The following is a 26,234-nucleotide window of genomic DNA, read 5'->3' as shown; positions in this document are numbered from 1 at the left end:
TCGTGAATTAAAAAGTTAATCTGGAGTTTTATGTGGACTTCGTGACGGTTAGTCGAGGTTGTAGCGGCAGAAGGAAGCCAGGAGAAGGCAACGACTGTGGGTTTTTTTTATGAGACGGACGCAAAGGGAACTAAAACAGAAAAAAAAAAGAACTTATCTGGGCCTTGAGAAGAAAACTAGACTGTACAATTGCATCAGACTTGATAAAGCTTTAATTAGTTTAATTTGGAGCAAACGAGTCCCCTATAACAACATGTTTCAATGGAAACACACTTGATTAATGAATAATGTGTGTGATTAACGTGTGGAGAGTTTGGTGTGTGTAGCACGAAAATTTACAAGATATGCTCCCAACATGAAATGATTAGAGGCGGGTATTATACTAATACTCAACATTTAAATATAAATAAATAAATAAATAAATAACATAAGTATGACATAAACATCTGTAAACATGGAATTACTCCTAGCATCAGGTGGATACTTGAAACAAGCTTTATTACACAGTCACATATTAACAGTACTGGAATTAATCCATGCAAGTGGCAAACAGCTTCCATATAAATTCACATTTCAGAAGAAGATTCCCAATAACAGACCACTGGGATGATCCCAGGTTTAAAAAAAAGAAAGATGGTGGGTTAACTGAATCTGTCTATTGCTGACAGTACGTCAACTCATGCTTCCTATACGGTCATGTCTGTTTTACTCTACAATACTACAAAAATTCCACTCTTCTTCTTCTTCTGCTTCTCCTTCTTAGCTCATCTGTTATTATTTCATAAGAGGATGCAATGAAAGTAACACAGCCCCATTTCAAGGCACACGAGAAACACTCACTCCTAACACAACCCCATGTGTTTTTATGTTGTGTTACTGAAAGAAATGATAAGTCCATTCCAACATGTCTAATAAATGTGGTCAACCTGGTTTGTGGTTGGATATGTGTTCTCACTGTGATTTGTTATCAATGTTTCCTGCCAGAACATTAAACATGAAGCCAACAAACAAGTGATATTAACCAGAAGCAGTGATTTGGCTGAGTTTTTGGCAGCATACTCAAATCCTCAGTCTACGTGCATCTGAATGCACGTAGACTGTTCTTAACATGATCAGATGAGAATATGTAGATACGAGTATTGCAGTGATTTAACGTGAGGTCATACTGCCACCTAGTGGTGAGCTGAGGAACCTTTTTTCGCCAATTAAAAAAATACTGCCTATAAAACAGGTTGAACTTGTATTTGTAGGGCAGGTGTCTGGTTACTATCAACATGTGAGCTTCAGACATGCTTGATTAATTTATTTTTACAGTAAATAATCACTATGCCTTTATCAGCGACTATAAACCACAACTCTCCCTTGATAAACTGACCAACCTCTGCAAAAAAAGCAGAAAGACTGCAGAGAAAATGACATTAACAGTCTTAATCAGCACACTGGAGGTGGGGCAGTTCACAAGAACTACAAGGATTATGTATCTGGAGAAACCATGATCAATCTGCACACTGTATGTATACAACGCAAAATCAGCATAGGCTAATCTGTCTGCAAACACCTCAGCAAACAGTTATTTAGGTTCCCAAATAGACCAGTCACTGACAATCGGTGTTGAATGTTCCCAGCGGCCTCTGATTCTTGAATATGGTGACACAGAAAACCACATGACAGTTTCACAATATACCAAGGAAGTGAGCCAGAAAGTCGTGTACTTAACAGAGTTCAATGAAATTTATAAAGAAAGACACGTCAGTACTTGGAATTGCTACTGACATATTTTAACTTAATTTTGATCAGGTTAAAAAGAAAAACATGGTGGAGTTAAAATATTATAATTACAAATAAACGCAGGAATAAAAATAAAAGATGCCAATAAAGGGATTTCATTTGAAATCCCTTTATTGGCATCTTTTATTTTAAGTCAAGTGTTTATCTGTAATTATATTATTTCTAACTCCACCATTTTTTTTTTTAGGAAAGGTAAGGTGTGATCCAAGAAAATAATCAATTTAAATCTGTTGATCCTGATCATCATCTGGGCCCAGAGAATGATTTGGGTTTTTTTGGAGCGATTAAAAAAATTGCTTTGATCTCCCTGGACATTGCCTGCAATACTTGGAGAAGAATTATACAATGACGTCCTCATAAGATCTACCAAACGTGAAAGGATCTGGATCAAAGTCATAATCTGGATGTGCATCAAGGATCAATTTATAGCCGAAACTGCGCCCAATCATTTGGGGATGAAATGTGATAAATAAAAAAAATCTTTTTGAAGGAACTAAACAGAAATAAACAAACAGACAAAAAAATATGTTTTTTTAAATCACTTTCCTTGATAAGGATACCAATAGGACCGGATATCACACTGTGACAAATAACAGGTTTCATGGTTAGTAAATTATGGTATAATTAAACTACTATATTATTGTTGTTAGGTGTAACTACTGTACATACTACATGGTATAAATCACTAATTGACTGTACTTCACCTGCACTACATTAAAAAGCTAAATTTGACTTTAAACCAGCCATAATTTGACAGTCTACATAACTAACGTCAACTTATGATTTTGGTACTTTTGTATTCAAATTCAAATTTTACAGACAATACATTTTCATTAACCGTAAAGATTTCCAACGTTTTAGACACTTTTACGACTATTTACAGACAACTAAATGTAATCAATAGTTATTAGAATTTAATTAACCTGCAGTAATGTAGGGTGACAGTAATGAAAACCAGTGTGAGCCACAGGCAGGTGAACAGAGATGCTAACATTAGCTAACCTCATTCATCTTAAAGCAACTAGTGGTCGCTGTTGACCTTTTGTTGGATGTTGCTGTAAACATCCTGCGGCCTTCAGGCTGACATATTCTCATATAACAGATGGAGGAAGCGCTCCACCTACTGTACAGCCAACACTGTAGCCGAGGGAGGAACGACCACCAGACGGCACATATGGCGAAGTTACCAACCCTACTATGGCAACACTACGGCCCGCCTCTGTCTGACTCTGATTGGCTTGGTATAACGGAAGTTTTTCTCACAACGACTCGATAAAGAGGCCTTCGACCTACGTCATCAGTATGTTAAACCAATCATATGCGGAGGAGGGCGGGTCTTAGCGTTGCTATAGTATGATGTACACCTCCGCGGACGGGTGAGGTCAGGAAATTGCGGTCTTCCTCTCGCGACTCCAATTGGTCACCTGGCACACTTTGATTCATTTTCCTCACTGCTCATTGGTGGTTGCGCTCAACGGCTTGCGCGTGATTGGTTCACAGTGTTACGTTGTCTGTGGGCTGAGAAGTTGACGATTTCGTTGGTTCCTGACTGTATGCAGGAACCGGAGGGGCTGGGCCCACAGTGGAGAAATGGCGAGAATCGTTAACGACAACGACTGTCTCGCTGAAACAGAGAACCCGGAGCCGCAGGGACCGGGTCGGGGGCCTCTCAGATGGGGTCCGCAACACGCAGGTGCCCGAGAACTGGCCGGTTTATACTCACCAGGTGAGTCGATCCCACCTCGGCCGCGTCTTACGGGCTTGTTTCCCCGGTTTAAGTGTCCACGCGTCGCGTGATATAACGACGACTTTTACCCACTAGCATAGTTTACAAGAAATAACTTCTAAATTCAAAAAGGGGAATATTTTAAAACACCACATTTAGGCGAGTCGGTGTCAGCTGATCGCCTGTCACGGTCACATCTTGTTACACAAGAGAAATCATGTGAGGCGGCATGCTTGAATCCGTCCGAGTTGTTGTCCTTTGACATTTGGAGCATCAGGCGGAGGTTAGAAGAATCCACTGCCTCTGCTTTGGGCCCACTTGCCCCATTTTTGATCTTTTAATAACACTGTGTTGTTGTTTATTTAACAACAGTGTGTTCGCTAACAGATGATAGGAGTGTACCTGTGCAGAGCGTGGAGTCGCAGGGGCGTTGCCAGACCCAAAACAAGGCGAACGTCTATGTAAATTCTCACTTTAAAGTTTTGACATCCGCTTATATTTGGTAGAGGATTCTTTTAGATCGATAATATCATTGGGGAAATTTATGATCCCTCAGTTCAATGAGCAAAACTTGATGAAACTTTCTTTCCTGAACATGTTTTTCTAATTTGGCACCAACAGACAGAGAATGCTCTCCATTAGGTGTCCCTCAGGGAAAACAGAAAATATTCAAACAATATGCAGAAATATGTATTTCCGGTGCTGGCAAAACGTGATTTTGATTAATGGATTAATGAGGTTTACTTCTGGCGCTGTTTCAAATCCTTCCACAAGCTTTTGTGCATTTTTGAACTCCGGCCTACGGACTGAAAGACCTTCACACCCCTTGTGCAAATGCATGATCCTCATATCAGTTGAGGGCCTCACCGGGATCTGAGTCTAACTACTCCGTTAGTGAGCTGAATTTCAACCCTGGGGCAAGAACTGTGTGTTTTTTAAATGCCATTTGAATGTCGACAGGTATTTCAGGCGCAGCTCCTTTTCCATTTGTCTGACCGTTACACAGTGGAGGAATGTTAATTCAATGAATGTATGCTTGAGAATCATGCCGACTTGTTAACTAACCTTTGGATATTTTCATTGGGCTTATGTGCCATCTCATCATCTGGTTTCTGTAGTTTGGACTTGAAGTGTGTTATGACGGATAATCTTATCACAGACGTTGTCAGCTGTGATAATAATCAATATGAGTGAGTGATAGTGTGTTTGCTGTTTCATTTCTTTCAGGCAAAAGGTGTCAGGAATGGATATGTGTCGTCCTCTGCTTCTCTCTCTTGGCCTTCAATTTTATTCACCTACTTGCCAATTTCCATCTGGGCCATTCGTGGTCCATCCTGTTGAGCATCGGTCAGTGCTGATATAAATGTTATATTTAATGATCTGGTGTTTCACACTTGCGGGCCGAGCTAGTACTGGTTGTTCTCACTTTTTTTTCCTACTCTCAACGCTCATTTTCAGTGGCAGGGATAATAACTGCAGACTTTGCATCAGGACTTGTCCACTGGGGGGCTGATACCTGGGGATCAGTGGACCTACCCATTTTTGGAAAGGTAATAAATACCATGGAAGAAGAATCTACATTACACTGACAAATCATTACTTGAAAGGAACACCTTCCCCATCTGACCCATTTTGCCCCCTTTGGGTCCGTCTGATCCATCTTGCAGGCCTTTATACGACCGTTTAGAGAGCATCACATCGACCCAACGGCCATCACCCGTCACGATTTCATTGAGACCAATGGTGACAACTGCATGCTGACCATAATCCCTCTCGCAATCATGGCCTTCAACTTCCTCACCCTCTCACCTGGTGAGTTTTGCATCATCAAACTGAGCCTGACATTTCCTGTCTCGCTTTCAAAATGCAAATACAAAATAATGCGTGTTGTCTCCTTTTCGCAGCGGAGATCTACCGTCTCTACCCCTGGTTTGGCTACTTGTTTGCATTGGGTGTCTTTGTGACCCTCACCAACCAGATTCACAAGTGGTCACACACGTACTTCGGCCTTCCTCGCTGGGTGGTGTTCCTCCAGGACTGCCACATCATCCTGCCCCGCAAGCACCACCGCATCCATCACGTCTCCCCCCACGAGACCTACTTTTGCATCACGACAGGTTTGTTTACATCCTCATTCTCGTCCTGTTATGGGACGTCAGGCAGTTCTGACCTGGAGTCCTTTTCTTCTCCAGGTTGGCTGAACTACCCTCTGGAGAAGTTTGGTTTCTGGAAGAACCTGGAGGATCTTATCCAGGGAGTGACAGGAGAGAAGCCCAGATCAGATGATCTGAAGTGGGCTCAGAAAGTCAAGTAAAATCGCAGGCTAACTGCACCCTACCTCAGAAGATGCTGGTTCCGTCCAGCTCATCCCCTTTTTGCCTCATGTAAAACAGTAATCCATAGAGAGGAAAACTAACAAACGATTTCTGATGCCATAGCTTTAAGTCTTGCACATTTTGTCTGCTTTTCTCGAAGAGGGCTTTGTTGATGTCTCTTTTCGTCGCTCGCTTGTAGAGCTCATCATTTCAAATTCTAGTATGTCTTTAAGTCTTTGCATATTGAGCATTTGCATTCATCACTCGTTTTTGCTCAGAAGGGATGGCCTGATAGTCAGTTCTCAATTGCTTTTTTTTTTAGCCGATTAAAACATTTGAAAACTGAAGAGAGAATACTTGAAAGACTGAACACCCACGTCACCCCCCCACCCCCCTTATATGTAGCCTTGCTTCATTTGATCCATCCTCTTCATAACCAAGTAATGATACTGGAGTCATGCCAGAATAGATGGGATGGGTTTTTGGGATGCTTTAGTAATTCAGAAGCTAAAGAACAAATGAATGAATTTCTGTTACACTGGTTGACTTCTTGCACAGTTTGGTTAATCTGCACATCATTTTTCACAAACAAGTATTTTTGAGTAACCCCTTTATATGGAGACACAGGTGTAATTAATAGTTCATCTTGGCTTTGTTATTGATGGATGGTAGTTATAGCGGGAGGGTCGGACGCAGCCAAAGGACACAAAGTGAAACCTGACAGCTCGGAGTAAACAAAGCTCGCTGACCAAAAAGTAAATAAAATAATTGCCCTCTTTGCTGTTGTCCTGTTACGGCCTTTCGATCACTATTTGTTATGCCGTTGAATCAGAATGGATCATCTGCGGTAACACAGAAAATGACATGTGTATATAACTATATTTGGCTTTGAAATGTATGTCATGGCTTTCTGCTGAGTCAGAACAGCAGCATGACTAGTTTCATTTGACTCCTGCTGAACAATCAGCTTTTCAGGAAGTGGCACAGGCATAGCTGATTCTCTGTTTCCAGAGTTTGTGTCTGTTCGTCAGGCGCAGAAACCCTCCTTATAATCTAACATTGTTTTCACTCTCCACATTTTTATCCATCCTTTATATTGTGGGAAGGAACGGTCCAGTATGAGAGCGTAACATTCCCCGTGAGTTGTGTTTTAGGCGTGTGTTTACCGTCTTGGTAACCGCAACAGACAGTCGGTGATGTTACAAGGGCTTCAGTGAAAGCAGGAGTTTCTTCACTCTTATAGCTCAGATTATTAATTAGGTTTTTTTTTCAAATGCTCTTGTCAGTCATTTGTAAATGTGTTGTACAGCTAATAACTATGCAGTTAAATAGAGGCCCATAACTATAAGTCTTAACACATTTGATTAGATTAAAATGCCTTTCTTTTCTAATTGTTTACCTGTTTGTTAAATTGGAACTACAATAATTACCTTCTTAATAAACTGCATGGCAGCATTTCTTTAAATAACTCCGATGTCAATTCGCTGACGTAAGAATGCGTGCATGCAAACAGCATGTCGGCAGAGTCACCAGCACGTTTTGTTTTGTTATTTTAATTTCGGGAGGACTGTTCAATCCAGATAAAAAGAATTGTCTCGCTGCTAAAAGATGAATTAACAAAATATTAGTTTCATACTCTACTTTGTTAACGGAAGGAGGGCGTCTCAATGTCCAGTTGGGCTCAGTTAGCTTCCGGTTGAATGAGTGCAATTAAGTGACGGTAGTGCTTTGTTCATAAGCCAAAATTCTGTTTTTGTATAGTGTAGTGTTTCGGCTTTTTAATTCCTTCAGACTTGATTATATATAAACTAATCACCTTAGGTCAACAGCGAACGTAAAATATGCGTCACGCAGCGGCGGTAGATCATAACGAAAAGGTCACTTGTGCACCAGGTGGTTCTCTATGCGAGCAGGCAAGTCACGTGTGGCGTCACGTGACGTAGATTCAGATTTTTAATGCCTCAGAAGTTTTACTTCCGTGAGTTTGATCAGTATTAAGAAGATTATTGTTTGAGGACTGTCTGATGGAAAACTTTTTTTTGTTTGTTTTTTTTCTAAACTGAATTTTGGGTTCCAACAAATGTATCTGCACTTCAGTTAAAGGCTTTTTGTGATGATATGTAAGTAATAAATAACAGTTTTAAGGATGTTTGTTTTCCTCAAATCCCGCGTATCAGGAATATAAAGGTTAGAAACAACAGACATATGAGTGACAAAACTGAAAAAAATTAAACAATATGTAGTGAAGAATTCACAAGAAAAAAATTCATACTGTAATAATCATTGATTAAAGAGCTAGTTCTAAATCATATTTGGCTAGTTCTGAATCTAGCCGGTAGTATGGATCTAAATTATCAAATTATTTTTCATTCTTATTCCACAGATGATCTTGGAATTGTTTTTGGGGTGATTAAATTTATTACATAGAATTTATGGAAAGAAAATAAAGAATTAGTAATGTTAAGAATACGTTTTAGTAGTTAAAAAATTGTTTAAATCATTTTCCAGATTCTGTTGGCCAAAGAATCGCAATGACTTTTCTTTTTTTTTCATTTTAGGTTCTGCTTTAGCAGATATATATATAGTATCAGTACAGTTGCTATGGCCTGTTACTGAAGTAGAACTTGTGAATAAGCTGTTTGTTGTTTCTGCTGAGAGATGATGGGCTTTCTTTAGTGGATTTGAAGGGTATCTTGTGAAAATATGTGGCAAACTAAATATTTTCCCTCTGAAAACATTTTTTTGTGGAACCAAAAAGAACTTGTTGATAGGTGATGTGGGCGTCTGCCATTGGTATGTTTGACAAGCTGTGTTGAAATCAGTTCTATAATGCTCCCTGGACTTTATGTTGAGTTGCCTTATCTTCTCCATTGATAAAATAAAAACCTTGCCAGCGATATTGGGCGAGTTTATTTATAACTTTCGAAGGCCCTCTCACAAGTCACATTTTGTAGTTGGTTGTGCATACTGGTGGTGATGGGAGTTTTAGATATCAAAATAATGCCTTGATGCCTTTTTGTTGTCTTCGATTTGGGAGACTAACAATGTATATATTAAAACTGTATTTATAAATGAACTAAATAAATCATTGATAATTACATCTCTTCTCTGGTTTTCTTTTTGATTTGACTAGAATAAAATTTCTATTTCTGCTTTCCTCCTTCTTGATAATCTCGGAATAACAAAAAAAAAAATTTTGATAGAAAAAAAATCACTGATGAGAATCATGTTGATGCCTTCTTAAAATACTCGCCTGTCATCTTTTCAGATTTTTCAGGAAACAAACAAAACTGAACCGTTTTTTGATGATTTAGGCAAATAAGAACATTTTAAAAAATGACTTATGAAATTATTTTAATAGGGTGACGATGTAGGACTTTTGTGGTAATGCAATTTCCTCTGGGATTAATAAAGTATCCATCCATGGTCAGTGATTCATTGTTTTTACGCTTTATACCAGGGGTGTCAAACTCTTTTTCACCGAGGGACACATCAGCGTAATGGCTGTCCTCAAAGGGCCAGATCTAACTTATAAATGTAACTCATTGCAATGTAAAACAAATGTAACTACTCCTTAATATTAAATAACTCTCAATTTATTACTTAACAAAGTTACAATCATTACAGTAGTACAGAAAAAATGTTTGCTTGTTGCTCTGTTATAACAGGTTATGAAACCCACAGATCTCCATCAATCAAGGATCATACTGTCCAAGCGAATTAAGATCAATAGCATCAAACACAAGTTAGGACATTATTCAAAACATTTGTGTCAAAGTTAAAATGGACTTAATTACTGGATTGTGAGAAATGTAGTTTTTGGTCAATGCGCGCTTTTGACCTATTTATTTTTAGACACCCTCGCCTTTTATGCTTTTGTGGGCCACATACAATTATGTGGCGGGCCACGTTTGGCCTGTGGGCCGCAGACTGATTTTTGGCTGATTGTTGTAATACAAATAGATTGGAGAAAATTTTACAGACCTGTTTGTAAAACCAAACAGGTCTTACAGAGTGAGAGCTACCTCAAGAAATCCCCTCCCACTGATGGTGAGCCTCCCAGAGCAACTCTCCCTGAAACTGAGAACTGATTCATTGGGTGTTCCACGGGGTGGTAGGGTGGCGCCGGTCACCTGGACACACATTTACAAGTGCACTCTATCTCAAGAACTGTAACGAGCAGTCAGACATTACGGAATCTACAGACATTTGATTGACTTGACAAATTCTGAAAATGATCACAGAATACAGACTTTATTGACTGCTGACACAGCAAAGACTCATTATTTTGAGGGATAATTTTTTAAAAATTAATATGTGTTCTCCTATTACTCCCTGGTGTGTGAATTATCACCGGCAAGTTATTTCAGTAGAGACAGTTCACAACTTACCTTGTTGCCTGTGTACTTTCATGTATATTTATTGTAGTTTACTCCTTTAGGTCCTTACAACCTAGGTTAGCAGTGTACTTACCAGGAGTGGGTTACAGAGGTATGGAGTAAAATCCATTTTTTAGTGTTTTTTAAGGAGGCAAACTGGAGCACCCAGGGTAAACCATTTAAATTTTTTTCATTTTAATTTTAATTTAATTTTAATTTTAATCCCCACAGGGAAATTATTAGTCCACTCCAGCACACAATGTTAATCAAACTCATGCATGTATATATAGTGTGTACAGGCCCAGTAACATGGTGCACCTCAATGAGCAGCTTATAAAGGGGACAGTGTCTTGCTCAAGGGAGCCTCGGCAGTGCTCGGGAGGTGAGCTGACGCCTCCCACTGTCTTCCTCCCATCCCCAAAAACAAGAGCTTCAGGTGAATTGCCAGGTCTCAAATTGCCCATGGGTGTGTGTGTTGAGTGTGTGCGTGGGTAGTGTCTGTCTGCATGCGGCTCCGCAGGGCACTGGCATCGTCCACGAAGTTTCCCCTGCCTCATGCCCAAGTTGACTGGGATAGGCTCCAACAAGCCCGTGACCCGTAACACCGGAAGAAGCGGTTATTGAAGATACATTAATTTTCACAAACGCTTCATCCACTGTAGCGGGTTGCAGGGAGCTGGAGCCTATCCCAGCTGACTGAGGGCGTGAGGCGGGGGAAACTCCGGGCGCTCTACATGTCATGTCTTAAATCAGTTTCAATTTTGTACGTACAAAATTTAAACTGATTTGTATGTACAAAATCAGTAAGGTGAACCAAAACCAAACTGCCTTGGTACTTTGCACAGTCTTCAGCTGCTCTTTCAAGAGGCGGTTGAAAACTAGCAATAGTGTACAGGAGCTGGTACAGAGACAGATGAAAATGAGTGATTGCTGTTTGCAACTTGTCTACTGCAGCCAATCCTGTGGTAGACTGTTCATACAGTGGTATATCCATTGCAAAGTTTTATTATAGATGACCAGAATATGCTGTAGTGCTTCTAGGAGAGCTGCCTTTGTCATGTCACAGTAGATTGGTAACCTCAAATGTTGAAATGACTCTGACATCTCACTGTAGATTTTGTCATAGGATGAATGTACACTTTGAAATGAGATATCCAGCTCTCTGTAGCTTCGGAAAAACAATGAATGTATATTTTGAACTATATTCATCAAAATGTTGATATTATTTTGTGATTTCAGTTTATTTTCAATGTCACTACAGTCCTGCATGCCACTTGTACCTGGTAGTACACAACTGTCTGTCTCCATAGGCTGATAGTCATCGTTCATTTCCCTCCTGTTTTGCCATATTTTGCCTTCCTGAGAGAAAAATTGGGCCATACACACAGATGGACAGTTTGTCTGACTTGAAATCTGAGATGTCATTGTGTTTAAAAAAACAACAGCACTGGTGTTAAATCTCTGTTTATATAGACATACAATTAAAAGCTCTTTGATCTTTGCTTTCATCTTGACTTTAGGTTTATGCTGACCTTTGATGATGTAGAATGATTCATCCATCCAACTACAACCGCTTATCTGGGGCCGAGTAACAGAGACAACATTGTGCAGAGACTCCCATACTGCCCCTCTCCTCAGACACCATGGGATCCCCCTTTTCCCGGGATGACCCGGGATTAGGGTCATTCCCAGCCCAATGAAGAGACAAACCCTCTAGGGTGTCGTAGGTCCTCCCCAAGGCCTTCTCCTGTTGGAACGTACCTGGAACACCTCCCCAGCGAGGCGTCCAAAACAGACACCCAAGCCACCTCAGCTGGCTCAGCTTGTTATGGAGTAGTGGCTCTACTCTGAGGTCGTCTCTGGTGACTGAACTTCTCATCGCTTAGGGTGCGCCCAGCCACCCTATGGAGGAAACTCACTTGTATCTGCATGAAGGTGGCGCAGATGAATCTAGACGCTGTCATGACTGCTCAGCGTAGACTGTGCTTAGACAATTCAATTCAATTAAAAAAACGTTGTTAGTCCCCAAGGGGCAATTGTGCATTCTGCTTATTTTCTTATCTCTTCTTAGTTCTCTATCCTTGCTTGCTTTCGCAATAATAAGCTATGACCACGACACATTACTGAGCGTCACCACAAGGTCCACTTAACTTTTTCCTGGGATTGTTCAAGAGAGTGCTGTTTGGTTGAAGGAGATCCTGCAGGACGCAGTGTGTAACCGGGGTAGTGGGCCTTTGGGAAGAAACAGGAAGAATCACAGGGGGAAACGTGCTGGAGTCAGAAACCGGCTGTGAGCAGGAGCACACCATCCAACTCTACCCAGTGTCCTGCTGGTTACCGTCTGATCTATGGACAAGTGGGACGACATCAAGGCCCAGTTCCACTTCCAAAGAGACAAGTGGCAAGGACTAGAAGGCAGGATGAGACCCTCTTGTTCACAAATTCCAGCATGTGGCAGCTGACCTGTGGGACTATAAGCAAGCCCACACCTGCTTTGTAAGATATCTAATTACATACACACACATTTTTTCACTAGATTTTGTAGTACCTATAATACAGCATATATATATATATATATATATATATATATATATATATATATATATATATATATATATAAATCAAATACTAATCAAATACTAATTGTAATCCATTTAAATTATTGAGTTGTTTCCACATCTTTTTGTTAATTTGTTTTATTGTTATTTTATTGTTTTCTGTTACTACTATTTGAGGGTAAAAGAACATTTTTTAAATAAAGTTTGACGAAAATAAAAACGGAATCGACGCTTTACGTTAGCCACGCCCCCACCGTTGACCACAATGGCAACTTTACGTGCGCGTTCCCTCTGTGTCGCGACAAGATGGCGGTTGCCGCCTCATCGGGTAAGGAATGAATTACCATGAGAAGTAGTGGCTGATTAACGGGCTCAAGTGAATTTTCATGACTCGCCATCAAGCTCTTTACTGCGGGTGATTTCCTGCTGGCGCGACTGCGAAGGGGAAAAATTGAAGCGCACACAAAAGCGAAGCTTTTAAAGGGGATGAGTGATGGTGTATGCTAACGCTAAGCTAACGCAAAAGTTAAGTTGGCTAGAGGAATAACGGGGTGCGGTATGACTACGGGCAGTTGAATTTATGTTGTCTAATTAGCCATTTAAACATTTAACATCAATCGCCTGCATATATATCACTGAACAAATTGTGGGTGTTCATTTAGCAATGTTATTTAGCTTTAGCACCACCACCCAACGTCTGTTAGGCATCTATTTATTTGCGCTAAATAAAGGACGCTTGTCAGTACCTGGGTCTTCAACGCCCGATGTCATCGTTAGTTGATGCAGCGGCATTCACCCTCCGTGGGTTACATGGATTAACTATCAAACGTCAGCAATCACGACACATTTCCCAAGATGCAGATGTGATGCTAATCTGTGCATCCTGGTGTGTTTGAATAAAAAGGCTTTAGATGCTAATGCTAAAATGGTACATCAGGTGTTTTTTTTTTTTTTTGCAGGGTTCAGTTACGGTGCAGTAAAATTCACTGCAGAGGCCAAATGATGCAGTACTGCAATACAATATGGTAAATTAGATAAGGTGCGTCCTGATTTAGTGGAGCAGGCTCTGGGTTCCAAGCCAAAATTTGGGGGTTGGGGGGGGGGCGGAATGTGTTTGCATGGGTGCAGCGGATTCATCCACAGCCCAAAACCAGACTATATAGTCATTTGGCATGAATGTGAACAGGAATGGTTGTGTGTGTTAGCCAGGTGTACAGGGTCCTGTGAAAGATGAATGGATTTAGAAAATGGATGGGTGTGTGCCTGAATGAGTCATGCCACTGCTGGCTCATACATTGAGAACTGGAAGCTGTTAACCTCTTTTAAAATGTGTGTTTTTAAATTACCTGAATCCGTCTGTGTTAGAAGAGTTAGCAGTCTAGATTTGGTGTGGTTTTTTTTACTAACAGGTGTTAAAGTTCCTCGAAATTTCCGGCTCTTGGAAGAGCTGGAGGAGGGCCAGAAAGGTGTCGGGGATGGAACAGTGAGCTGGGGCCTGGAGGACGATGAGGACATGACGTTAACACAGTGGAGAGGGGTGATCCTTGGCCCACCAAGAGTGAGTCATGTCGTTTTTTTAACAGTCATCTAAAGCTTGCAGGAAGCATCGAACTGGTCAGACGTGTAGCCAAAAGCTCTCAGGCTTGATTTGTGCAGTGTGTCAAGATGTGTGCAACTAAAAGGCAGAGTAGCAGTTCAGTTTTTCCACGTTAAGTCATTTAATAATCCACATTTTGTAGCTGAATTCTGTCTGGAAAACCTTGATATTATCACTGTGTTCTTCCCCATATTATGGGCCCTAGGATGTCTGTTCTGTTAGACATTTCATGCATTTATGAAATTGTTAGCATAGCTAAATTTCTGGTAGCATTGCATTTCTTTAATCTTCTTTGAACTCAACTATAAAGACCATTTCATTTTTAAAATGTTACTCCCTAGATATCTGCATTTTTGCTGCCAGTGTTCTTTGCAAATGCAAAAATGAAAATTGGCAGTTTCACAAATACCAAATTTACTTGTCAACAGAAAATGACTTACCTCATGGTTAAAACTATTTCCTAAAGAGAACATTGGTTGTTTGATGTCCGCTCACCTCTCTTCTCTCTGTTCACAGACGAGCTATGAAAACAGGATGTACAATCTGAAGGTGGAATGTGGGCCAGAATACCCAGAGCTACCACCCAATGTCAGATTTGTGACAAAGATTAATTTGAATGGGGTACACACCTCCAGCGGTGTGGTAAGTCAGTACTCCTGATGCAGCTCTTCTTTCACGTGCATCCCTCTGGTGTCTTTAGTTGAAATCGATAATAATTACAATGATGATGATGATGTTCTTAATCCTGTTCAAGCCACATTTATGAATACATTTGAACATAAAATTTGACTCCTATACTTTTCCCAAATGGGAAAGTTTCTCCAAACCTAAGCTTGATTGTTAGTGTTGAAAATAATCAATATAATCCACTTGTGCAGTAAAGTAACACCATCAGCAGCACCAGTGATAGAACTAAGAATCGACATATTCACATGTAATGACTAATCAAGATGGACATGATATATTTAAAAGCGCTTGTCGTCACGTCACTGATAGGCATAGCCTGGTCCATCTGCATGAGAACAACCCCCGCCCCCTCCCCTCCGGATAAGGGTGTGTTATTCCCCCCCGAGGTGAAGTTTGTGTCCAGCAGTAAGGCAGCAGTGTGTCACAATGTCCTGGCTCAGCTCTAAACACGAAAGTTGCTCAGTTGTTGAAGTCAGCTTGTTTTTGGCTGATGAGTTAGCTCTACTTCGGTCTGTGGATGTGTAGCATGCCTGTGAGTGTGTATGTGTGTGTTCGCACATTGACTAGGCAGATGATTGAGACAAAATAAAAGTGAATGATGAGACAATAACCAGATAAAAGCAAAAGGAATGAGTGCGTAGCTTTGACCTTTCAGTGTAGGTCAGTTAGAGACCGCAACATCCTGCGACTTACCCTGACCTACTATGTTCAAAGCTATGGTTGACCATTCTATCTGCAACGGTTGTGAAGATATTTGGTGGACTAACGAACAGACGAACGGACGAACACTGACAATTACCATACATCACCGCTTTGAAGCGGGATGTAATAAAACCATAACAGAAGGCATATCACAGGGCAGCTAAAACAATAAAACAGAATAAAAGTCTTATCTTAAGGTCATTCCAAAGCTGTGTCGCTCTGACCGCAGACATACTGTAAATTCTAAAATAAACAGGAAACAGAGCAGAGAAGCAGGCGATGTTATGTCATCAGTGAAAACCAGTGAGAAGCCTCAGGAAGGAGCTCAAGTGATGGAGTCCAGACTGATCCGTCTTGTCCTCCATCAGCTTTGAATAATCCTGCCCCTCATGGACCGATGCAACCCATGGATGATGACTGCCCACTCATCTGTGTTTATTCTAACTAGGGAGTCGTCATTTTGGATTAGTTACATAAAGGTTTTGTGATTCTTTAAAAATTGTGTTTTTACACTGAGGACTTCTCATGTAACCCTGCCTACACATAGATGTAACCTCCCCAATGGGTGTATTTAGATGGGAGATGCTTTCTGTTGCTTCATGTTATCGGACACATGACATCACCTCTGTCCTTGTTCTGTCCTTTAGGTCGACACGCATGCGGTGACGGCGCTGGCCAAGTGGCAGAACTCCTACAGTATTCAGATGGTACTGTTGGAGCTGCGACGGCTCATGACGTGCAAGGAAAATATGAAGCTTCCTCAACCACCCGAAGGCCAGATCTACAGTAACTGAGCCCCCACCCAGACCCTTTCTGCTTTCGCTTTCATTTGTATACCCCTCCTGCTCCGCGTGATCCTTCCTCATCCTGCCAGAGTAGAAGCCCATGTAGAAAAACAGACACGAGTGCACGCCAGTGTTTCCACTGCAGGTGTCTCACAGCTGCAGAATGTTTGTGCCCCCTCCTACCCCCTGTTTCTCCAGAATTGTACAAATCCACTAGAAATGCAACACCCACACTGGGATTTTCATTTTTGCAAAGTCACGCAAATTCTGATTCTATTTTTGGCACAGAGGCCCTAAAAGACGTTGCCTCTCGACACTCTGAAAGAGTAGGTCTAGTTCACAGGGATCTAGGAGCGGAAAACAAAAAGCTGAAGGCGTTACACAATGACTGAATGTCCCGATGTTTCATGAGACCGTTGTCACATTTCAGAAACGGCAGTCCTCACATTTCAGGAGTGCTGGAGATAGAATATGTTAGTGCAAGAAGCTAAACTAGTAGATTATGGAGCTTAACATTACCTAGTTCAAGTTTACCATCAAGTACTAAAAGATTGTGTATTTATCAGACGGGGTGGGAGTGGGACTATTTTTTTTTTTAAATTTTTAAATCAATGGCCTCAGTGACAGAAAATGCATGATCTCCCTTAAACTATACTGAACCACAATTAAAAAATAAAAATCTTGCAACACATGCTTTACAATGCGACAAGCAAATCAGAACAATTCATATCAAACAAGCTGCGTGTGTAGAAAACAGGATTATGTGATCGATTGGGTGGGGGGCGGATGTGTCGGTTCTAAAAGTTGGATGGGTTGCTTTTCATCCTGTTTTTCGCCCTCGCTGCTAAAAATAAAAAAAAAAGGGAGAAGAAACAAACACATCTATATAGATATGTATTCAGACTCTAATTGGACGTTCATGATAAGCAGTCCAGGCGCCGTCCCCCTCCCCTTTCCTCCCCCCTCCCTCCCTCTCCCATCACTGGAGCTCTGGTCGGACTCCAGGTGACGAGGCCGGCGGAGCCTTCAGTCCACATCAGAGCTGATCATTCAAATACTGTACATGTTACTAATCTTATTTTATTATTTGTTTTAAAAATGCAGATTGTACAATAACATAAATAATCTTACTGAGCGTAGCTGTTTGTGTGTCCTTTTTGTGATGGTCAAAAAAATGTGCACATGGTTGAACAAATGTATAATTGCTTTATCTTTAAAGTAACCCCCCTCCAACACACACACACACACACACACACACAAAGACATTTTATTTGGAAATACTTTGAAGTAGAATTTGTTGTGGGCAGAAAGAGTCACATGAAATATTTCCTCAAGTATGTGTTGATGATTTGTTCAACAATCAATCAATCCTGTGGTGAACTCATAAAAGCAGCCCAACAAGGTGCCTAAATTGGGTCGCCTTACACTGATCTTACAAGTTCAAGTCCAGTCAAACCACGCTTGAAATGTATGAGCTACCTCGTCTGGTTCTGTTACATCAGTGGGAGTGATGACTTGTGGAAATGTGTTTGACTTCTGTGATAAATATATGCTTTGAATGCATTTATACTTTGGCTTTTATTGCTTTTGTGTCAGTGGGTCGCTGATCGTGAAAGTTTATGTGGAAATTTCAACATGTCTAGTTAAACGTGTTTATTGGTGTGACCTCTGCTTTTGACTGACTAGATGATTCAGCAGAAACATGGGACAAGCATTAAAAAAACATTTCAGCATTCAGTCCAGCATTCAGAGCTGGACTGATTTAAAGAATTAAATCCAAGGACACTAAAGTTTTTAAAATGTAGTCAAGAACAAATAATATATTTCACATGCAGCGCTAAAAAACATTTAAAAGTCAGTGTTACTGCACTTCCTGGTTAAATTCTTGTAAATATTTTTTAGATCGCCATTGAGGGCGCTGATCCAATCAGCTCCTGCATGAGCCACACATGTTCAGCGAATCAATGGCGTCACTTCGCACTGGACAGTGGTGGACACGTGATCCCCACCTGCCGCCAGGCTGTGCGGGCCTGGTCAATCATAAAACAACTAGCGCAACTACTGAAGAAGATAAAGGTGATCAAAGACAGCGTTGGCATGACGTCATCAAGAGGTGTGTGTGTGTGAAACCGCTCAGAGAATACAGACTCAGTTATTCAGTGTAACAACTGGAGTGGACTCTGACCCCACCCCCCCCCCGGAGTCACGTGATTCCAATCAGCGCGTGAATGTCACAACAACCAAAGGACCCCTGACGCATACCTCCACGAGAAATGACAGAACTGAACGCCTGCGTGGAGTGAGGAAAGTTGTGAGTATGTTTACCATGCAGTTGAGTTGTTAGAGGGATCAGTTGTGAATAAAAACTCTATCAATCAATTTCCTTCCTTGGGGATTATTAAAGGATTCTGATTATTTTATTTCCTGTAAAGTCACAAGTGACGTCATTACTCAAAGGTGTACAGCATTAAATGTTCTCTACTTCTTACTGTTGGAAGGTGAACAGCTGCATAGAAAACCCGAGCAGGATCTAATTAGGTTAAGTAAAGATACTTAGAAAAAGTAATTAATATTAAGAGGAAACTTTTGCCATTACCTTTATACAAATGTAATGGAGTACCTCTATATAAACAGCTTCATTTGTCTTTTTCAACAAAGAAATTCTTTCTACCATGTTTAAGACAAACATAGAAGACAGACAACATGCAAATAACAGTAATTAAAAAAGAATGCGGAAAATAAATGAGAAGTCTTCTATTAAGGAAAACACTAAAATTAGGTAGACTATGATTTTAAAAGCAGCTGTTCAAGTAAAAGCTAAAGTGAATATAGTGTTCTGGTAAAATATTCATGAAGCAAGCTTCCCTCATATCCACGAGTGTGCTGTGGGCCATAAATCACAAAATCTGCATTCCATGTTCTGATAAGGCAAAAGTGAGCGTGATGGAAAGATTTAAATTACTGTCTCAACAGAAGAATTCTGTCTTTCATGTTTTCATCTCGTTGATTAAAACTGCCCTTTTCTTTAGTGTTTTTATCTTACTTATTAAAACTCCCTGTCCAGAATTAGTCTCCAAGGCCAGAGCCAATGTGAAGCTTCTTCCTGTGCCTTTCCCACCGTATGTATCTGATACAATATCGTTTCTTTTATAGGGAGTGTTTTGTTGTGCCTACCTTTCTCCTGTATAAAAATGATCGCTCACTGAATTATGATTCCGTAAGACATACAACCCAGCTACAGATTGACTTGCATATTTTACCCACTTTCTGCTGCAGCAAAGTAAAATAAAATATTCAAACAGAAATTTTTGGGAACCCAACATGTCATTGCCATTGTTTTTGACAATGAGAGAGAAATACAGAGATGAATGCTTGGAGTGTGTCAGTGAATGGGTCAACTATTTTGGATTTGGACAATGGTCCCAATTAAAAGAATACACAGACAAAAAAAGGTTAAAATCAGTGTCTTTAAATAATTCAACAAACATCAGAAATGTTTGAATGCCTGGAAAAAAGAAGTGGGCAGTTTTAATGAATGACAGTATTCTTCTGAGGAGACAGTAATTGAAATCGTTCCATCACAAGGGGTAGAAATGTGACAATATTAAGCTTCACGTGAAAGAGGAGCAAATTAACCTTGGATCTAACAAGAAGCCAGGGTGGCTAAACTGGACTAATGAGCTGAACCAGAACAAGTCCACTTCTTCACTGGTGATACGAGCAATCAGTCCTAATAGCACTGTAAAATAAACATCAGTTCTGCATTCTTCTTCTTTTCCTTTCGGCTTTTCCCCTCAGGAGTCGCCACAGCAAATCAGTTGCCTCCATCTAACCTTGTCTTCTGCATCCTCTTCTCTCACACCAACTACCTTCATGTCCTCTTTCACTACATCCATAAACCTCCTCTTTGGTCTTCCTCTAGGCCTCCTGCCTGGCAGTTCAAAACTCAGCATCCTTCTACCAATATATTCACTATCTCTCCTCTGGACATGTACAAACCATCTCAGTCTGGCCTCTCTGACTTTATCTCCAAAACCTCTAACATGTGCTGTCCCTCTGATGTACTCATTCCTGATCCTATCCATCCTGAGGCCTGTACCATAAAGCTGGATTACGGCTTAGCAAGATAACTTCAGGCTAACCCTGGCTTTTTGGTACCATAAAGGTGGCTGACTTTCTATCGGGCTGCTCCCAACCTGCTCCGTACCAGGCTAAGTTCAGGATAAGAGCTCAGCAGGTATAACAGCCCCACCTACTGACCAATCAGTTCTCTTGGAAAATGGGCTGTCCGTTTTATGAGAGCCCGTGGATCTTGGTGCACAGCTTGTGCGAAGAGTGCTCAGGCGCGAGAGAATATTTAGAGATCGCTGTAATCCGTTTGAATTGCCTGAACAATCACTGTACGAAAGGTACAGGTTTTGGGGAGAGGGGTTACATTACATCTGTCAGCTGCTGGAGCCTTACATCAGTAATGTAACGCACCGCAACAACGCGCTGACAGTCCCGCAGACAGTGTGCATTGCACTTAAGTTTTTCGCCACAGTTAATATATTTCTTAGTGATGTTCGTAATTATTATAATGTCCTTAAATCCCTCATTGGATGGGTTACAAGCAAGCCACAGATAAAATGCCATTAATCAATTATTTGTTTAAGTAAATCATGGATTGATTCATTCATTCATAGGTACTTTTATGTACTCTGTTGGCGATGCCGAAAACCTCGGGAAGAACACAGTATGTAGAGCTCTTCATAAAGTCGCGGGGGCTACAATCACATGCGGGGGCTACAATCACATGCCATAACAAAAAATGTCGTACACACAAACATTTATGGAACACACAAATGTTACTGTAGTCAGATATACAAGTGCAGTCATAGTGGGGAAGTAATATTATAATGACACTAACTTCCGCATTGACACAGTCGGCGATTTTGTGCCAGCGATCCTTGCGCCGTTTGGCAGCTGCAACTGTGTTGCTTTTTGCCTGGATTATTGATTTGTATTGTTCCTGTTTATTAATTATTATTGTTTGCTCCTCCGTTGTGAAATATGCGGCTCGGGCCGGTTTGTTGCATGTTTGCGATTGGTCGCATGCAGCAACCTCTGCCCTTTTTATGTGAGCGCGCACAGATCTAGAGTGGATAAGCCTGAATTGAATTAGTGAGTTGATAGCCGGCTTTATGGTACCGAAAATCTGGAGGGCGGATGTCTCGGTAAGTGAAGCCAGATAAGTAAGAGGAAGGTTAGGTTAATCAACCTTTATGGTACAGGCCTCTGGTTACTCCCAAAGAGAACCTCAGCATCTTCATCTCTGCTACCTCCAGCTCTGTCTCCTGTCTGTTCCTCAGTGACACTGTCTCTAGAACAAACAACATGAGTAAATCATAAAAAGCCAAAGTCAACCAATTCTGTCTGGACTTTTCACAAAACATTTTATGCAGAAGTTAATGAATGCGTTTTCCCCATTAGTATTTGCTGAAGCAGTGTAGATGTTGGTCAGAATGATGTGAGATTCTCATGAGTCACTGCGTTGTCATTATAATGAGCCCCATGCGAGACTGACGGTGCTTTTACTTTTGTGAAGTTCACTTTTTCGGTTCAGGAGCTTTTTATTTTACGAGAATAATGCTACTCTGCTTTCTTTCTGTGGTGAGAGAGAGGTGAAATTGTTTGGAGAGACGTTTTCTTCCTCTTCAGACAGACGCCGCTATATCATGGCCCTGCTGGTCCACATGCTGGCATGTGCCTTTGGCGTGGGCTCCTGGGTGGCGGTGAACGGTCTATGGGTGGAGCTACCGGTCATCGTCAACTCACTCCCGGAAGGCTGGGAGCTCCCCTCCTACCTGACGGTCATCATCCAGCTGGCCAACATCGGACCCCTGGTGGTCACAGTCATGCACAAGCTGCACCCTGGTCTCCTGAAAGAGAAAGTCATCATCTACTCCATCCTCTCCATCGGCGTCGTCTCCTGCATCCTGCTAATCTTCCTGTGGGACAAGACGACGATAGTGGCCGGGGCGTCGCACAGCACTGCCTTCTTCATCATCACGTTCTTCCTGTCTCTGGTAGACTGCACCTCCTCGGTTACCTTCATGCCTTTCATGATGCAACTTCCAGCAAAGTACATCACCACGTACTTTATCGGAGAGGGGCTGAGCGGCTTCATCCCGGGTGTGGTCGCTCTGGCTCAAGGCGTAGGCATGGCCAAATGTGTCAACTCTTCTGAGACAGAAAACCAGACGGCCGGAAATGCAACGTTGCAGACGGTGTATCTTCCTCCTAACTTTTCCCCTGAGGTGTTTTTCTCCCTCCTAGCAGCCATGATGTGCATTAGCTTGGGTGCATTCGTTGCGCTCAACAGGCTTCCTCGAAGTTACAAGCTGTCTTCTGAAAAACTAGTGCCAGACGCTCCGGCATCCGTATCCCCGGGCACGGAGAACCCCGGAGTAGAGCTGGATGGAGGAGGTGTGAAAAGCCAGGATGAGGGGGAAGCCCAGAGCGGGTTTCCGCCGACCAGCCCTAAACACACGATGCACCAGCTCATCTTCATCTACTTCATGGTGGTGTTGGTTAATACTGCCACCAACGGCCTGCTGCCGTCCGTCCAGACCTACTCCTGCATACCCTATGGGAACCTGGCCTATCACCTCTCTGCTGCTCTGTCGTCAATGGCCAACCCACTGGCTTGCACCATCGCAATGTTCTTCCAAATCAGGTAAGATTTATATTGTAATTCAACAAAAAACGGGAAAAAGAAGATGGAGGAATAGAGGCTGGGCAGGAAGTGATGTCATGCTTTTGGTTCGAGGCAGGAAGGGAAACAAAAAGGGGGAATTTAACACAGAAGATGGTAACAGTGGGAGCGACTTTGATTAATGCAGAGCCTGATGCAGAAATCAGTGTATCACATACTGACGCCCATTACGAGAAAATGATAATAAAATATCAAGCGTCAAAGGATAATCACCACAAGCAAACTTTGTTTCAATGAGTTCATGATGACCTGATTATTGATTTGGACTTGAGACGATCGCTGTCGCCAAGATATTCGGCTTTGCCACACCGTTTACGATGGACGAGCCAATAAAACCGTCCTGATTGGAAACTGCTGATGAAAACAAACCTCTTCTTTGTAGGTCACTGGTCCTGCTTGCTGTTCTGATGGTAATAGGAGCAGGATTTGGCAGCTACAACATGGCGATGGCAGCACTGAGTCCTTGTCCTTTGCTTCAGGGGTCTGTGGCTGGAGAGATAATCATCGTAAGGAGAAACATTTTATGGAAGAGACAGGAAGACACTAAATACTTCTTAATTGTGTTTTTAAGTAGATGCAAGTAGCAACACTTCAAAACAGTATTGAACAACTTTTATGTAACTCATGACCACATCTTGGCTGTTTAAGATTAGTTGATCATAAATATTCCTTCTCAGATGTTCTTTTGTCCTCACCAGGTGCTCTCATGGCTCTTCTTCACTGGGACACTGACTTATGTCAAAGTAATGGTGGGTGTTATCCTGAGAGACCGGAGCCACAGCGCCCTGGTCTGGTGTGGAGCCGCGTCGCAGCTGGGCTCCCTGGTCGGTTCGGTCACCATGTTCCCGCTGGTTAGCGTTTATCAGCTGTTCAAATCAGGAGACCTCTGTAACATAAAATGTCCCTTATGACAGAGCCCTGGTCTTAAGAAGTCAACACTAGTAGATGAAAAGATAAGCAGGACTCATATCTGGGGGTTAAGCCTGGTGTTAGCTTAGCTGAACAGATCAATAGCAGCATTACACCTTCCCACCACGTGTTTCATTCATTTGTTTAAACAGTATGGCGGCTGTGATATTTTACATCTACACCCACAGTTTTACATCAGCGTCAAGCAGCGCTTTGTAAATCATGAAATTACACGACAAAAACATTTTCCTTCCCTGTGAGCACGGTGGTTGATCTCATCATCTACTCGGAATGGGAGGAGATCCCAAACTGAAGACCTTTTCAGTTCATTTTCTTCTTCTCTGGCTTATTTATTTGGCTGCTACCTGCCTTTTCATACAATGTCAATACACTCATACAATCTGTTTTTACACTGATCTCCATTTGACTCCAGACTCTACACTCCCTCACTGTAACAGATGTGTAGAAAAGCTTGTGATTAATTGGTGGGTATTACAGCCAGGGTGATGTTTTTAACACATCACTGGATTAAACAAAATAAAACAAATCAGCTGTATGGAACGACTCTTCAAAGGTCTTCTGTCGAGTTGAGAATTTGCTGCCCTTCATCTGCCAGTTAGATATGTCATAAAATGTTGTGATTTTTGAGACATGTTTACATGAATCCATGTTTAAGTAATTTAAAACACAATGATGACAAAAACTTGACCTGTTTACAAATTAAAGATGATCAACATCTGATTCACCTTTATGGATTGATTGATTTTCTCGCGCTGTTTAGCCCTGTTTGTCCACCAGATGGCGCTGACACGCTTTCACACGTACAACCCTTGTCGCTCCTCATCCTGCAGGCGCCCATCAACCAGAATCACGTTAATTCTCAGCAGATGGGGATGACACATTACATAAAAACTGATTTTGCACATGCAAGTTTAAAACGCATGCAGCAATCACATGAGATGTTTCCATCTATATTAAAATATGCATAAGTAGAATTAAAATCCAATTAAAAGAGGTTGTTGGTGAATTTTATTACATCACAAAGCATTAAGCTACCAGATCAATGAACACATTTCTACATGGGTCATTTTACATTTGATATATTTAAATGTAGTCACTTTATATGCAATAGGGAACACTCATTTTGTTGAGTTGATACTTTTACTTCCTCCACCAGTGGGCAGCACTGCTAAAAATGGAATTTAGGAAGGTAAATTTTCAGTTGAAATGATCATTATTAGCTTTATAAATGTGGTACTCACGATAAACAATAGTGATGTCATTACTCATTTTTAATGTTTATATGATTAAAAATCCAGTCCAAACAGTCTATATGGTATAACATGCCTGGGACAGGCCCCCATCATCTGTATCAGAGATGCTGCTGGATGCTGGTCATCCATGGGAACGGGTGAGCAGTTTCTCATCAGCAGCTGTTCTTCCTCTCTGCCCTCTTGCCCTTCAGAAGGAGAGCGAGAGGTTCCCCAGCCTGGAGGAAGAGGAGGAGGAGGGCTCTAATTACTGACGCTCAGCAGGGGCCGATGGCTGTTGCTCCTACCGTTGGTCACTTGGGAGCTTCCCTGACCTCAACACTGAGTAAAAACAAAAGATATAGAAGGGAAATTGCTGCCACAATTAGCCCTGTGTAGCCTCCGGGGCCGAGGATCAGTGGAGGAGAAGCACAGAAGGGACTTTCTCACTCGGATTTGTTGAATCTACACTGCGGCGTTGTGTAAGCAGGCGGTTGTTGATTCCGGATGGGGTTGAATGAAATCTTAATCACGTCAAACAATACATCAGATTCGCTGTCTTTCTGTTAAGATAAGCGCTGAAGAGTGGGCATGAACTGGTAGCATTCACCTGAAGGCCGCTTGTAAATGCGGCTCTCCTGTTGCTAACTTGACCTTGACCTTGATGTGCAATCAAAAGGATTTCCTCTATAAGCTTCATTAACTAAATTCCCCTGATTGGCTCATGGCTTTTGTGTTGACGGGAAAACAAAGCATGGAAGGAAAAGTGTATCATTTCCCT

General features: G+C 41.5%; 3 protein-coding genes across 3 annotated transcripts; all 3 read left to right on the top strand.

Moving 5' to 3' along the window:
* The first annotated feature begins 3,324 nt into the window (after nucleotides 1-3,324).
* Nucleotides 3,325-8,918, top strand: peds1 (plasmanylethanolamine desaturase 1). Its single transcript, XM_068332591.1, has 6 exons — nucleotides 3,325-3,514; nucleotides 4,742-4,861; nucleotides 4,973-5,064; nucleotides 5,182-5,326; nucleotides 5,419-5,631; nucleotides 5,707-8,918. The coding sequence occupies exons 1-6, from the start codon at nucleotides 3,379-3,381 to the stop codon at nucleotides 5,826-5,828; spliced, it is 828 nt and encodes a 275-aa protein (XP_068188692.1). The 5' UTR covers nucleotides 3,325-3,378; the 3' UTR covers nucleotides 5,829-8,918.
* A 4,130-nt stretch (nucleotides 8,919-13,048) lies between these two features.
* Nucleotides 13,049-18,098, top strand: LOC137607103 (ubiquitin-conjugating enzyme E2 variant 2-like). The gene is made up of 4 exons (XM_068332603.1): nucleotides 13,049-13,094; nucleotides 14,176-14,324; nucleotides 14,880-15,005; nucleotides 16,400-18,098. Exons 1-4 carry the CDS (start codon nucleotides 13,073-13,075, stop codon nucleotides 16,544-16,546), a joined length of 444 nt encoding a protein of 147 aa, XP_068188704.1. The 5' UTR covers nucleotides 13,049-13,072; the 3' UTR covers nucleotides 16,547-18,098.
* A 4,156-nt stretch (nucleotides 18,099-22,254) lies between these two features.
* On the top strand, nucleotides 22,255-24,800 carry slc52a3-1 (solute carrier family 52 member 3-1). The gene is made up of 3 exons (XM_068341942.1): nucleotides 22,255-23,255; nucleotides 23,677-23,800; nucleotides 23,993-24,800. The coding sequence occupies exons 1-3, from the start codon at nucleotides 22,255-22,257 to the stop codon at nucleotides 24,203-24,205; spliced, it is 1,338 nt and encodes a 445-aa protein (XP_068198043.1). The 3' UTR covers nucleotides 24,206-24,800.
* The last annotated feature ends 1,434 nt before the right edge of the window (nucleotides 24,801-26,234 follow it).

Source organism: Antennarius striatus, chromosome 2 (genome assembly GCF_040054535.1).
Source record: "Antennarius striatus isolate MH-2024 chromosome 2, ASM4005453v1, whole genome shotgun sequence".
NCBI lineage: Eukaryota > Metazoa > Chordata > Actinopteri > Lophiiformes > Antennariidae > Antennarius > Antennarius striatus.
This window is presented reverse-complemented; position numbering and strand designations above follow the sequence as displayed.

What these genes read in the sequence shown, in the direction of transcription:
- peds1 (XM_068332591.1), top strand. Translation starts at nt 3,379, where the DNA reads ATGGCGAGAATCGTTAACGACAACGACTGTCTCGCTGAAACAGAGAAC. An exon ending in GTCCATCCTGTTGAGCATCG is followed by an intron (nt 4,862 to 4,972) that starts GTCAGTGCTGAT and finishes GCTCATTTTCAG; the next exon opens with TGGCAGGGATAATAACTGCA. An exon ending in CTACTTTTGCATCACGACAG is followed by an intron (nt 5,632 to 5,706) that starts GTTTGTTTACAT and finishes TTTCTTCTCCAG; the next exon opens with GTTGGCTGAACTACCCTCTG.
- LOC137607103 (XM_068332603.1), top strand. Translation starts at nt 13,073, where the DNA reads ATGGCGGTTGCCGCCTCATCGG. An exon ending in GGCGGTTGCCGCCTCATCGG is followed by an intron (nt 13,095 to 14,175) that starts GTAAGGAATGAA and finishes TTTTACTAACAG; the next exon opens with GTGTTAAAGTTCCTCGAAAT. An exon ending in TACACACCTCCAGCGGTGTG is followed by an intron (nt 15,006 to 16,399) that starts GTAAGTCAGTAC and finishes TCTGTCCTTTAG; the next exon opens with GTCGACACGCATGCGGTGAC.
- slc52a3-1 (XM_068341942.1), top strand. Translation starts at nt 22,255, where the DNA reads ATGGCCCTGCTGGTCCACATGCTGGCATGTGCCTTTGGCGTGGGCTCC. An exon ending in GCAATGTTCTTCCAAATCAG is followed by an intron (nt 23,256 to 23,676) that starts GTAAGATTTATA and finishes TCTTCTTTGTAG; the next exon opens with GTCACTGGTCCTGCTTGCTG. An exon ending in TGGCTGGAGAGATAATCATC is followed by an intron (nt 23,801 to 23,992) that starts GTAAGGAGAAAC and finishes TGTCCTCACCAG; the next exon opens with GTGCTCTCATGGCTCTTCTT.